General features: G+C 34.4%; 1 protein-coding gene across 1 annotated transcript; it reads left to right on the top strand.

The window, feature by feature from the left end:
• The first annotated feature begins 11,978 nt into the window (after positions 1 to 11,978).
• On the top strand, positions 11,979 to 14,559 carry LOC107962947 (uncharacterized). Its single transcript, XM_016899523.2, has 2 exons — positions 11,979 to 12,370; positions 13,892 to 14,559. The coding sequence occupies exons 1-2, from the start codon at positions 12,167 to 12,169 to the stop codon at positions 14,441 to 14,443; spliced, it is 756 nt and encodes a 251-aa protein (XP_016755012.2). The 5' UTR covers positions 11,979 to 12,166; the 3' UTR covers positions 14,444 to 14,559.
• Positions 14,560 to 14,767: the final 208 nt, after the last annotated feature.

Raw genomic sequence — 14,767 nt, 5'->3', positions numbered from 1 at the left:
CGGGCGTGTGATCAGCTGTGTGGTACAAGTCAGTATACCCTCTAATTTGCACACGGCCTAACACACGGGCGTGTGACCTGGCCATGTTGCATAAATTAGTATACCCTATTGGTTTGACATGGCCTGGTACACGAGCATGTGTGGCCACTTTGAAGGGCACACGGACTAGACACACGGGTTTGTGGTTGGCCGTGTGACCCACCTCAGTATCCTCACTTGTTTGAACACAGGCTGGGTCATGGCCATGTGCTCTCATTTTCGATGTTCACATGGCCTGTGACACGGGCGTGTCTAATGGCTGTGTGAGAGACACAGCCTGGCTACACGGGCGTGTGTCCCCTGTTTTGAGAAAAATTTTACTAAGAGTTGAAAAAATTTCTTGATTACCTGGTTTAGTACCAAACCCCTCTCAATGTATGTTTAAGACATCTTAGGCTCGTTTAAGTGACACTATGATTGTTTATGATTTTGTTGTATTTAAATTGATAATAGTTTATGCAATGTACTTTAAAAGTAGTGTAAGTCTAATAATGTTCCGTAACCCTATTTCGGCGTTGAATACGGGTGAGCGGTTTACAGAAATGGAATATGAAAGCTTTATTTTGTTTTATTATTAAATCATTTAATTACGTATTTACTTATTTAGCCTTTAAAATTAATCCAAATTTCAAAATTACAAAGTCATCATATTACACTATCTCATTAATGGTCTAATTACCATATAAGGACCTCTACTTTAAAGTTCCATAGCTTTTTAATACCTTTAGCTATTAGAACTTAATTTTTTCACTTTACGTGATTTAGTCATTTTTATCAAATTAAGGATGTAAACGATAAAATTTCTTAACGAAATTTTTATATGGTAATACTATCATGTTGTAGGCATTAAAATAGTAATAAAATAAATTTTTGAACTTCGAATTTGTGGTACCAAAACCACTATTCTGATTTCACTGAAAATGGGCTGTCACAGGATTTAATCACATGAAAGTTCACCCAGTTCTTGGTTCTATATCGCTTCACTACTGCAACAAAACCATCTTTAGTTGTGAACTCTTTCCTCATTTCTAAATCACTCGAATCTAATGAACTCGCATGGCCAACCTTCTGTGTGGTAGTTCTGCAAACTCTAACTCATCCCTTGCAAACAAGTCTAAATTATGCATATGCATGGGAGGTGAGTATGACATGAACCGTGGATCTTTTTCGTCATCATCACCAGGACCTTCATCTTTTGTTTCGATTAAAACTGACTCTAGTTTAGAAAATAATGCAATTTTTGAACCATCGAGACTGGGCTCCCAGGTTGGATCAATATGGGATTTAGTCTCTCTTCATTCTCGACTCCACCAACATTTTTCGTGTTGGATGCCCCCTCACAAGTGGACGCTGTAGGGAGTATATCATCCCTTCTTGTATTGTTGTCAAAACATCCAAAATCACTTATTGAATGCCAACAGCTATAAGTTGATTCCATTCCCCTGTAACCGAAGTTTAAACCAAAACCACTAATTGAGTGCCGTGTAGCGGTCTTACCACCATACCCTGATAGTTGGAATTTTGGCTGTCGCGATTGAAATCTAGTGTAGAAATAGATGAGTGCCTTCCCATTGATAATTCTGGACTATCATGAACATATGTGGTTGGACTCTCAACTTGTTCTTTCGTTCTTCCCTCTTGAACATGAGCATATGTCGACCTCTAAGGGCCTTCATCTATCCTTGCAAACTTTACATATAACTCCAAATATGGTGATCCATTACCAATATGCATTTGCACCATCACCTCCAACCCCCTAGCACCTCTGATTTTGAAAGCATCATATCTGACGGGGACAATTGAAGCAAAAAATTTATGTTTAAAGGATGACACTCTTATCTAGTTGGATTCGGCGAATTTCCACCTAATTCTTTTCTGAAGTTCTAAAAATTCAATGTTCTAGTTCAAAGCCATCCATGTTGTGTTCTTTGATAAAAAACGACACTGTTCTTGGTATCACGAACTTCGCCGTCGTAGTAAACAATAACAATAATTCATGCACACATTTTAACTCTGGATAAACCGTTCCACATGTTCGAAAATGAACAACAAAAATCAATGCTTACTTTAAGCGAATAGGTTGCTTCAACTTATGGCTTATGTGTAAACTTCTCCTCTTCTAATCTTCCTACAATTTTTCTTTACTTGTAAATGGATTATGCCATTCGATGCTAAATTAAGTTGGTTTTATAGAATAGAGGTGACTCACAATTGGTTCAAAGAATTCCCCAAGTCTCGTGGGGAGTTGAAAATTGTAAAGATAAATGCTTCAAGCAGGAAGCACTGCCAGCAAAAGCACTATAAGAGCATCTGGCTCAAAGCATTTTCAGTACCATGTTAGTTGAAAGTGCTTCCAGGTGGATGCACTTTCAATGCTTCTGATGACATTGCATCCTTCTTGGAGTGTTTTCTCTCTATAAATTTCAACCTCAGCCTTTCTCCAAAAAGCCCATCATATATCTCAGGATTTCTGAGATATTTTCCTTGAACATGACTATTTGAAAATAATAGATAAGAGAATAAATAATTTTCTAGAAAATCGGTCACTACTATAATATTAAGAAGGCGAAAAAAATTAATAACTAATATTTCATCCATGCAGAGTAGACATAGTTTTGATAATGAATCCAATTCAATTTTTTGAGATTCAAATATACGATTAGTGTAAAAATACGATATATATTTTGTAAAATTTTGAATTAAATTATTATTTAACATCTCAAATAATTATTACAAAATAATTAATTAAAAATCTAAAAAAGCCCTAAACCCTACTTGAAATAAACAAAACCTTACGCTAAACCCTAATTTCAATAACAAAATCCTAACCTTATTAAAAACGACACCAGAAAAATCAGGATAAAAGAGCTTTCTACGGGAAGCACTTTTACTGACTTGGAAAAAAGAGCTTCCAGCCGAAAGTACTTTTTTGCATATCACCTGAAAAAGCTTCCAGCTGGAAGCGTTTTTCAAAAATTGGTCCATTTCCATTATTTTTCTTTCAGTCAGTCTAGTCGTGTCAATATTTTATTTTATTGGCATTTAATGAAAAATTAGTCCAATTTACAACTATTATAACACTATCTATAATGAAAATGTCTAACATTGGCCTGTGTAGTTCCAAATAACATGTCATGAAGTTCAGTGAAGTAGCTCAAAAACAGAGTTTGTAATATCCCGAATTAGGGCCTAATCGGAATAGTGGTTTTGTGACCATAAATCCGAGATAGAAATAATTATTTTATGATTATTTTGAGGTTTATGATATGATTGCATGATTGTTTGAAAATTTCGTGATGAAATTCTATGCCTAAAGTGCTTAAATTGAAAGTAGGGACTAAATCGAATAAGTTGCAAAACTTGCAGTCTAGAAGTTTTTAGTATGAAATTTCTGAAGCTCAGAGAGATGATCAAGATTTGCTAGCCAAAAGAAAACAGTGTGAAGCTGATACGGGATCAGATTTCAGAATTGGTTCTGATGGGTGTTTAATGTTTAAAAATCAGATTTGTGTACTGAAGAATGAGGAACTGATTCAAAAGATCCTACAGGAAGCACATAGTGGTTATTTCTCGATTCATCCGGGTAGTACGAAAATGTATAATGACTTGAAGAAAATGTATTGGTGGAATGGAATGAAAAGAGATATATCAGAGTTTGTGTCCAAATGCTTAATCTGTCAACAGGTGAAAGCTGAACACCAAGTTCCTTCGGGATTACTTCAGCCTATTATGGTTCCTGAATGAAAATGGGATCGGATTACTATGGATTTTGTTTCAGGATTGCCATTGACTCCGGGAAAGAAAGATGCCATCTGGGTAATAGTTGACAGATTAACTAAGTCGGCTCATTTTATCCCGGTACGTATGGATTATTCTCTTAACAAGTTGGCTTAACTGTATATTAGAGAAATTGTTAGATTACACGGAATACCATTATCGATTATTTCAGATAGAGATCCAAGGTTTACCTCGCGGTTTTGGCAAAAGTTGCAAGACGCGTTAGGTACGAAGTTAAATTTCAGTACTGCTTTTCATCCACAAACTGATGGACAATCAGAAAGAATAATTCAGATTCTTGAAGATATGCTTAGATGTTGTGTATTGGAATTTCAAGGAAGTTGGGAAAGATACTTACCATTGGTGGAATTTGCTTACAATAATAGTTATCAGACGAGCTTGAAAATGGCACCTTATGAAGCATTATATGGTCGTAAATGTCGAACACCATTGTATTGGACTGAACTCAAGGAAAATCAGATTTATGGAGTTGATCTAATAAAAGAAACTGAAGAAAAAGTGAAGGTAATTCGAGATTGTTTGAAAGCTGCTTCAGATAGACAGAAATCTTATGCAGACCTAAAGCGAAAGGACATTGAATTTCAAGTTGGTGATAAAGTATTTTTAAAGGTGACTCCGTGGAAGAAAGTCTTTAGATTTGGACGAAAGGGCAAATTAAGTCCGTGTTTTGTTGGGCCGTATGAAGTAATTGAAAAAGTTGGACCGGTAGCATATCGGCTAGCATTACCACCTGAATTAGAGAAGATTCATGATGTGTTCCACGTATCTATGTTACGTCAGTATCGTTCGGATCCTTCACATGTAGTTTCACCGACAGAAATTGAACTACAACCAGATATGACCTACAAAGAAGAACCGATTAAGATTTTAGCTCGAGAGGTCAAACAACTAAGGAATAAAAATGTTGCACTTGTGAAGGTGTTGTGGCAAAGGCATGGAGTAGAAGAAGCTACATGGGAATCCGAAGAAACTATGAGAAATCAATACCCACATCTGTTTACCGGTAAGATTTTCGAGGACGAAAATCCTTAAAGGGGGGAGAGTTGTAATATCCCGAATTAGGGCCTAATCGGAATAGTGGTTTCGTGACCATAAATCCGAGATAGAAATAATTATTTTATAATTATTTTGAGGTTTATGATATGATTGCATGATTGTTTGAAAATTTCGTGATGAAATTCTATGCCTAAAGAGCTTAAATTGAAAGTAGGGACTAAATCGAATAAGTTGCAAAACTTGCATTCTAGAAGTTTTTAGTATGAAATTGTTTTGGAATATTAATGAGGAGGTCTTAAATAGCAATTTGACCAATTTTAAGTTCATGGACAAAATTAGGACATGGAAGGAATTTTGGAAATTTTAGTAGTAAGGGTATTTTGGTCATTTAGTTATCAAAATGAATTAAAAACAAAATTAAAAGCCAATTTTTGTCCATCTTCTTCATTAGGCCGAAATTTCAAGGGTTCTCCATAGCTAGGGCTTGTTTCAAGCTTCCAAGCTCCATAGTAAGTGATTCCAATCCCCGTTTTTAATGATTTTTACGTTTTTGAGATCCCGGTAACTCGATAAAGCTTATGTTAGCAATAATTTAACCTAGGGTTTATATTTGGAAAAAATACCCATAGGTGAGTATGAGGTGTTACTAAGCTTAGTTTAACATTTTTAGAACTTTGGATTATTTGTTTCTACATTCACAGCTTTTAAGCTACTTGCGTCACAGTCACAAGAAAAATCATATCTCGAGTTCCCTACACTGGCTGCCGAAGTAGTCTGGGATTTAGGACCCACATTTTGCTTCTTATAATTCCCATATGATTGCCCAGCTGAAGCTTGGGAATGAGGATTCATATTCCTTAACTTTCTAGGTTGCTGTGAAAATGAACTACTCATCGGTCTTTTCTTCCAATTTCTAGTTTCAGCCTCTACCTTTTTCTTTTCTTTAAGTAATTCTTCGGCCTTACAAGCTCGATCAACCAATACTACCATTTCTTTTAATTCAAGAATTCCAACAAATACCTTGATGTCTTCGTTGAGCCCGTCTTCAAATCGTCGGCACATCTTGGCCTCTGTAGGAACATACTCTCTGGCATACTTACTTAATCGAACAAACTCTCTTTCATACTCTGTAACCGTCATATTCCCTTGCTTCAGCTCAAGAAATTCTTTACGCTTCTGATCAATAAATCTTTCACTAATATATTTCTTCCGAAACTCTTCTTGAAAGAATTCCCAAGTTATTTTCTCTTTCGGTACCACCGAAATCAAAGTCTTCCACCAATTATAAGCTGAATCCCTCAACAAAGATATAGCGCATTTCAAACATTCTTCAGGTGTACAAGATAATTCGTCAAATACCCGGATTGAATTTTCAAGCCAGAACTCTGCTCTATCGGCATCATCATCAATATTTGCTTTAAATCGAGTAGTACAAGTTGTCTAACATAATTTAAAACTTCATATTCTATCATAAAACATCAAAATACACAAATTTCACCTATGGGTATTTTTCCAAATATAAACCCTAGGTTAAATTATTGCTAACATAAGCTTTATCGAGTTACCGGGATCTCAAAAACGTAAAAATCATTAAAAACGGGGCTTGGAATCACTTACTATGGAGCTTGGAAGCTTGAAACAAGCCCTAGCTATGGAGAACCCTTGAAATTTCGGCCTAATGAAGAAGATGGACAAAAATTGGCTTTTAATTTTGTTTTTAATTCATTTTGATAACTAAATGACCAAAATACCCTTACTACTAAAATTTCCAAAAATTCCTTCCATGTCCTAATTTTGTCCATGAACTTAAAATTGGTCAAATTGCTATTTAAGACCTCCTCATTAATATTCCAAAACAATTTCATACTAAAAACTTCTAGAATGCAAGTTTTGCAACTTATTCGATTTAGTCCCTACTTTCAATTTAAGCTCTTTAGGCATAGAATTTCATCACGAAATTTTCAAACAATCATGCAATCATATCATAAACCTCAAAATAATTATAAAATAATTATTTCTATCTCGGATTTATGGTCACGAAACCACTATTCCAATTAGGCCCTAATTCGGGATATTACAGAGTTGAAACCATATATCACTTCAGACGAACTTAAATCAGTAGGACAAAGCTCAAATAAGAAGAAATCATTGTTTCATAGACAACAAAGACCGAACAATTGAAGAGCAATTGAAAGATAAATGTTGAAGAGCAACTGAAGACAAATTAATGAGCTTAAACCAATAGCAAAAAATGTGTAACACACAAAACCCAACCTAGACATTATGGTCGAATCCGGGAGTGTTGCGAAGAAGGGTTTTGAAATCGATGATACTTCGATAAAACATCTAAGTTACAAAATGAATTCATATATATATTTATTATTGAAACCATTACATTTTATCCTTTAAGGTTAACCAAATTATTTCACAGTGGAAGTTTGAAAAACTGTTAAAATCAAAACCATGCTTGTGTTTTAAAAAATAACATTTGTTCGCGTGAAATCGATATTTTGTCTAATCATTGCAATTTAGACATCATAATGCAACCAAACCAAAACTTTAAACCAAAAAGTCCGGAGAGTCCAAAAAATAAAAAAATCTCACGAAAGCCAGAAATTTAAGTAAAAACCATGAAATAATAAATGGAAATAGTTTCCCATCAAGTGGTCACCGCTGAGCCTCCGTTGCACCAACCTGCCTATGTTTGTGGATTACCTAAATAGAACAGACAAACAGATGTGAGTTTACGTAAACTATGTGTATAACCCATCAGAGATAGACATGCAACATATATAGTCAGATACAGATTCAGACCTAAGTCTATCACATAAATATATACCAGAATCAGATGTACAGAACAGATAAACAGAATCCTACCCCCATCCTCGACACACCATCTCCGTCCATCCCATCACACCATGTGGGGTTAATAACACCCATCCATCCTTACATACCATAAAATGTCTATGTTACACATAACAGATACTATGCATACAAGCTGCCAGAGTATAAGCAAAGAGTCGCCAAACAGATCACTTCCTCCATATATGCAATTCCCACCCCAAACATAGATGCATAATATAAATGTAGAAATAGCAAGTTAACATGCTTAAAATGCTCGTATACAGATAGATACATACTTAAATAGTACAGTCGGACATACATACTAGTATCCTACTCAGGTCAGTTTATTAGTATATCAAATCACATGAAATAGGGTTTGATTAGCCCATGTAGACCCTACGGTAGGCCCACAGTCGATCGGAATGACTGGTACGACCTTAGACAAATTTTTAGAATTTTGAGCCATTAGCCCGTGTAGGCCTACACGTCCAGATTGGCCTTATTCTTGTGGCCCACATAGCTTGGCCTAAAACCCACATGCCCATGTAGAATGCTCGTGTAGGCCTACACGTCCAGATTGGCCTTACTCTTGTGGTTCACACGGCCTGGCCCAAAACCCACATGCCCATATGGAATGCCCGTGTAGGCCACACACCCAACTTGGCCTAGCTCGTATGGCCCACACAGCCACACTCACACCATCACACGGTCATGTCTTACGCACGACAACGCCTTCATCAACCATATAGCTGTGTCACGCACACGGTCAACCACACGGCCAGCCATACGCCCGTGTGATGTCGACAGACTGCGTTTTTAGCTTTTACCGAAGCTCAATTTTTCGTGTTAGGTATACACACCTAATTCGTTTTTGATGCGAGAGCAATCCCAAACTTTTCCAAACCTAAAAATAGCATTCCAACGCCCTATTAGCTATCAATCTACGAAGCAACAACAGTAAACCAAGCAACGCTCAAAAACTTACCACCGCAAAAACGACTACACATAGAAATTAATTTTTAAAAGTGAAAATCACAACTTCACCGCCTTCTCCTACATAACAGTTTGTAGAAATCAAATTCCCTATAACCATCGTTACGCCTCTAAAAAGAGAATGAATCGAAAAACTTATCGAGACCGCATGAAGGACAGAAGAAGTGTGAACCGATTTGAAAGAAAACGAAAGAAACAAAAAAAAAGTAGAGGAGGGAAAAAAAGTCGAAACGACAGAGCCAAAGAGGAAAGGCAGAAACTGACGTCAAAAAATTTGGAGGAGAGAGAACAATTCAAAATAAAAAGATAAAATCGATTAAAATCCCTCAATCCCCCAATTTTAGGCACAACCTCCTACTAACCACTAAGGGCTAGTTTGGCAATGTTTTTGAAAAGTGCTTTTGAAAAGTGCTGTGGAAAAATGCCTTTAAAAAGTTTGGTTTAAAATTTGAGTGTTTAGCATTGTTGTCAAAAAGTGTTTTTGAAAACTAAAATGTCCATTTTAAATATGTTATTATCAAGTAACAAATATGCATTTAAATAAAATTTAAATTAGTTAGTATTATTATATATTAGTAAGAATATAAAAAAAATTTATTATAACTTGTTGTTAATATTTTAATATATGAAATATAAATTTTAAATATTTTTAAGTAATAAATATTAATTACTTATAAAATTTAATTAGAATATATAAACTAAATTTTAAATATTTAAATATAACCCTTAAATATTTGTAATTAGTATTTTAAAAAATATTTTTTTATTTTTAATTAATGATTTTAACACATTTGTAATTAAGCACGAAGAAAAAAAAGGGAAAGTACTATGTTATTGGAGGGGTGAAAAAGTAATTAAGCACTATAAGTGCTTTTGGGAAAGAAAAAGCTAAAAATTTTAGCTTCTTTTTTTCAAAAGCCAAAAATTCCAGCCAAAAGCAACTTGTTCTGCACAGCTTTTCTTCCAGAAGTGCTTTTGAAGCAAAAAGTACTTTTTTTAAGCACAGAAGAATATGCTCTAAATCCAACTAACTCACTATCTCTCAACTTCTTCAGAATTTTGGTTCCTCCAAACCTCTATTAGACACCCGAAGCAAAAACTATCATCTACACTCACATAGGGATCCAAACATAAGACCTCCAACACACTAATTACTTACCATTCGAACTAGCAGGCTCATTTTGATATGAATTTACCAACAATATTACATAAACCCACCTAATAGGGATAAGACTAGACTAAAAAATAAAAAACATAATTTACAAATGTGAGATTAAACCCAAGACCTCATACACACACTCACATCACTTAACCACTAAAGTAAATACACATTTATGTTAAGATTTACAAAAATAAAAAAAAAAATTATTTAGGGCGTTACAAAATGCATCCATGTGTAGCTCAATAGCTGATCACAATAAGAAAATCAAATCAGATCTGAACTTCCATTTGATCGAGCTTAAAAAGAAACAACTATAGAAGTTGAATATAATTGCAGCAATAAGAAATAGATCTCGAGTCAATAACTCAAACCAGAGAACCCAAAATGGTGAAAACAGAGTTAACGAACGGGATTCAGCGATCAGCTGAACCAGAAAACACCGATCAACTTGCCGTAAGGCTCAAGGTGGCCTTTATTGCATGTAACAATTCATCAATGACGATGAATTCTTGTAGAGAAAGTGGCAGAAAGCAATGTAAAAAATTTTACTAAGTTAGAAAATGAAATAAATTAATCTGACCTGTTCATCGTTCAAGCTTCGGTTTACATTTGCAGTTAAAGTTAACTGCTCACAACAGCTTTTTGACTACTTCATAACAGCTACAACAGTAATGAACTGACCCAACAAAAGCCAACCAACTCTGAAATGCTCCTGATCTCGAATGCCATAAGAACATCAAGGCATTGAAACATGGAATGGAACCTAGAGGCATCTTGGCATCTTTAACAATCTACTGCTTAATCAAAATATAAACCTTAATGAATATCTAATTTGTTTTCCCCTTTAGTTACTACATATATATATATGATTATATGGGTAATGCAAAGAAATTTCACGTTGAATTTGTTTAGGTTAATGAAAGGGTTTAAATATAGTCTTACTCTTTATCCTTATTGAGTAATTGAGCTAAAGGCTTAATGCATTCGTGTTATTATTGTTTGGCTCAATCCGTGTTTTTATCTATGACACGTATGAGTATATTTATCTTTGGATAAAATTTCTATATTATTTTTTAGAAAATAATTTTTTTGATAAACAAAAAATATATTTTGAACTATTTTTATAAGTTGTATCTATCAATTTTACCTTTTTGCCCTTGCATTTTTACTATTTTGCTATTCATTTAATAGTATAAATAGGAGGCTATTTTCCTCATATTTCACACGACAAAAAAACATAGCTTCTATCATTCTTCTCATCTCCCTCATTCTTCTTTCTCCAAAATTTTGTTATTTTACTAAAAATCACATTAGAGAAAGTTCTATATAAAAGTTTGGGTTTTAAGTAGGACCGTCTATGACTCCTCTCAACTTCCTTGAGAATTGATCATAGTGTAGTTTTTCCAACCAAATTTCCCAACCACCTTTAAACTTATGTTGATCTTATTTCCTGTAGATTTAAAAAAGAGAAATACCAATTGAGTTTTATTTTTCTCATTCGGATGTATGAATTTAGAATCACTATGTTAAGTTTGGGAAATGACATCCATTTTTAATTACATTGATCAGGGCAAAATTACTTCTAAAACAATAATTCTCCATAACATAATATTTATTTATTATTTGTACTTGTCAGTTCTAACATCTTTATTTTGCAATAATAATGTTCCAACGGATTATAGTCTTTCGTCCTAGCATTTGTTTGCGATAAGTAATGAAACTATATGATAAGTTGCTAGCTAATATATATACACGCACATACATACATGCATATATATATATATGCAGGATTGCGTTTTGTGCGCAGGGTGATGAATGATGCGTGCCTTGCCTCCAATGAATGCTTCCACTGGTTATATATATTGGTCTGAATATATATATATAAGCTTATGGATAGAATTTCAGTCATGCATGCATAATTAGTAATTAAATGTAGCAAATACTAAGGGTTGCAGGTGAGCAGAGAGCATGAATATTACTGCATGATAAAGTAGGAGAAAACTAAAAAAAAGGGTGACATGAAAATGGTAAATTAAGTGGGGGGAATGAGACAAATGAAAATCGTGTCATCCCGCATATATTTAGGCTTGGATATTGCGTCTATATATTAAACATATATAATAGTCATCATGTTATAACAATAATTGAAGAGAAAAAGAGAAGAAAACTTCTTTTTATATATATCCTCAAGGTTGAAAAAAGTAGTAACGGCAGTAGGTGGTTTGTTTAGTGATATTGAATTGGGCATTCTAACACGTCCAAATACATCAAAAGCTACTATACACATATGTTGGTGAACCTCAACTTCCCTAGAAATGTTATAAATAGCAGGGTATGGGCAAGGTTTTTATAATGAGAAATAAGAGAGAGATGGAGTGGAGGTCATGTTATTTGGACATGATTTTGGTGCCACTTAGTTTTTTGACCATCATATTTTATCATTGTTGGTTATGGCATAAGGTTAAAACTCAGCCCCTCTCTACCATCTTTGGAACTAATGCTAGCGGACGTCGCTTCTGGGTTTCTGACATGATTAAGGTATCTCCGTCTCTATCCATTGCTATTCCTATACCTTAATTTCCACAGGTGATTAAATTATAAATATATTTTAATTTTAATTATTTAATTATAAAAATTACAATTTTATCATTAAATTATTCAAAAATTTTCATTTAAGTTACTAATCTATTCAAAAAAGTTTATATAAGTTATTAAGCTGTTAAGTTATTTTTTTTTCAAAGTTCCGTTAATTAGTTTTAAGTGACAATTCGATGATTGGTATGGTTAGTACTCATGGACAAGTGGAAGAACATACCTTAAATCTAAATTAATTTGATAGTTAGTGTTAGATATTGGAGAAAAACGTCGTTTGCATTTTGATTCGCAGATTTATGACATCTAAAATTTTTTCATAAAAATAAAAATTGAACTATAAAAGAGAAGGAGAAGAGGACTTTCGATTGGTGTATGCAATGCGAATAGAAAAATACATATACTCATGAAATTAAATAAAAACTTTTAAATAGTTTAGTGATCAAATGATGTGATTTACACTTAAGGAAAGGAAAATAAAAAATGAAACTTAATTGTTAATCGATGCTGTGGTCTACGGTGATGTATTTTTCCATTTTTCTGGACTGATGTGGATGCTCTGTTCTATTATGGGTACACTGATAGACTAGTACTTTAGTTGATCAACGGTGTCTGTAAACTTTTGCCGATGAAAAAAGGAATCTGTTAAGGTGGCCGGAGATATATATAAAAAAAGTAAAAACGCAGCCAAAGCTGAGTGGTGAAAGTTGAGAGGATATGAATAGGATAATTGGAGAAGAATAGATTTATGATCCAAATACCAATCCATATCCATGCTTTCTGGAGTGCTTAATTAAGGGCTTGTGTTTCATGCTTTTCTGCACATGCACAGAATATAGAAGATGCTAGTGTTAATGTCCCTATACGTCCTTTTTGGTGAATATTAGTTCTTAATTAGTTGTTTTATCTTCTTGAGCTTATCTTATCACTTTATTTTGGATGATTTATTTTAGTTTTTTCCTTGGGGAATATAACACGGCAAGTTGAGCTGATGAATATTTGGACCATGCATGTATAATTTGGTTAGATATGCATATAAATATTATAACTCATCCACTCGGTTATATAATTATTAAAAGCATAAAACAACATTCCATTTTAATTAAAATCATATTTAATTTTATATAAATATTTTTATAATTTTATTATATAAATTTTCCCATTTATATTTTCTTTTATAGTTTTATAATATAAATTCTTTTACTGTATATATGAACGGACAAGAATTAGCGGTGGTTTCGTGGTTGGGAGACAGCTGATAGGACTATAAAGGTTAAGTGCCATTCACAATCACACCCAATTAATTTAAAAGTGGCGACTATTGCCACAATATTTGCTTCTTACTTGTTTCACTAAATATACCATTTCACGTGGGGCCGAAGTAGAAAGTTATTATTAAAGGGATAAAGAAGAAATTCTTAAAGAGATTTTCCAATGATGCTATACATTGCATTGCAATGGGTGCAGGACAACGAAAAAAAGAACATCGTGGCAGTCCAAACCCTTCGAAACACAATTATGGGATCGACCCTGATGGCCACAACCTCCATCCTTTTGAGTGCTGGTCTAGCAGCGGTTATCAGCAGCACATACAGCGTGAAAAAGCCGCTCAACGATTCCATATTCGGGGCTCACGGAGAACTCATGGTGTCACTCAAATATCTCACCATCTTATGCATTTTCCTTTTCTCATTCTTCTGCCACTCTTCATCCATCAGGTTCCTAAACCAAGTGGGCATCCTGATCACCTCTCCCCCACACCCCTCCTCCTCTGTCACTCCTCACTACGTTTGGGAGCTGCTGGAAAAAGGATTCCTCTTGAACACCGTGGGCAACAGGCTTTTCTACTCTGCGCTTCCTCTTATGCTTTGGATCTTTGGCCCACTGCTTGCTTTCTTGTGCTCCCTCACTATGGTTCCTGTGCTTTACAACCTTGACTTTGTATTTGGGTTTAACAAGCAGCTGGCTCTGGGGAAGGATTTTCAACACAATGGATGCAGGGACTGTGAGTCTGTGTAATCATCATATCATCTATACATATAGTGGCCCCAGGTGTGGCGTGTGCAGTTGTTGTATTAACACAGTCCAATGAATAATATGATTTATATATGGTGTCTTATCAATCATTTACTAAATCCAATTTCTTGTTTGTTTCTGGGTCCAAGAGTGCCGAGAATTTGAGTGATTAGTTTCAAAACGGAAAACATTAATGTTCTAACATGTGACACCTCCCATCCAAATTCCTTTTCACGAGAAAGATTCCCATGCCCAATTCCCATGCATGCTTTCTTTTGTTTTGTTTAACACCCAAAATCAACTATTTATCTTTTACCCAATTATTAT

Source organism: Gossypium hirsutum, chromosome A06 (assembly GCF_007990345.1).
Source record: "Gossypium hirsutum isolate 1008001.06 chromosome A06, Gossypium_hirsutum_v2.1, whole genome shotgun sequence".
Taxonomy (NCBI): Eukaryota; Viridiplantae; Streptophyta; class Magnoliopsida; order Malvales; family Malvaceae; genus Gossypium; species Gossypium hirsutum.
The sequence above is the reverse complement of the archived record's forward strand: the minus strand, read 5'-3'. Positions and strand labels throughout refer to the sequence as shown.

What these genes read in the sequence shown, in the direction of transcription:
- LOC107962947 (XM_016899523.2), top strand. Translation starts at nt 12,167, where the DNA reads ATGGGCAAGGTTTTTATAATGAGAAATAAGAGAGAGATGGAGTGGAGG. An exon ending in GGGTTTCTGACATGATTAAG is followed by an intron (nt 12,371 to 13,891) that starts GTATCTCCGTCT and finishes CAATGGGTGCAG; the next exon opens with GACAACGAAAAAAAGAACAT.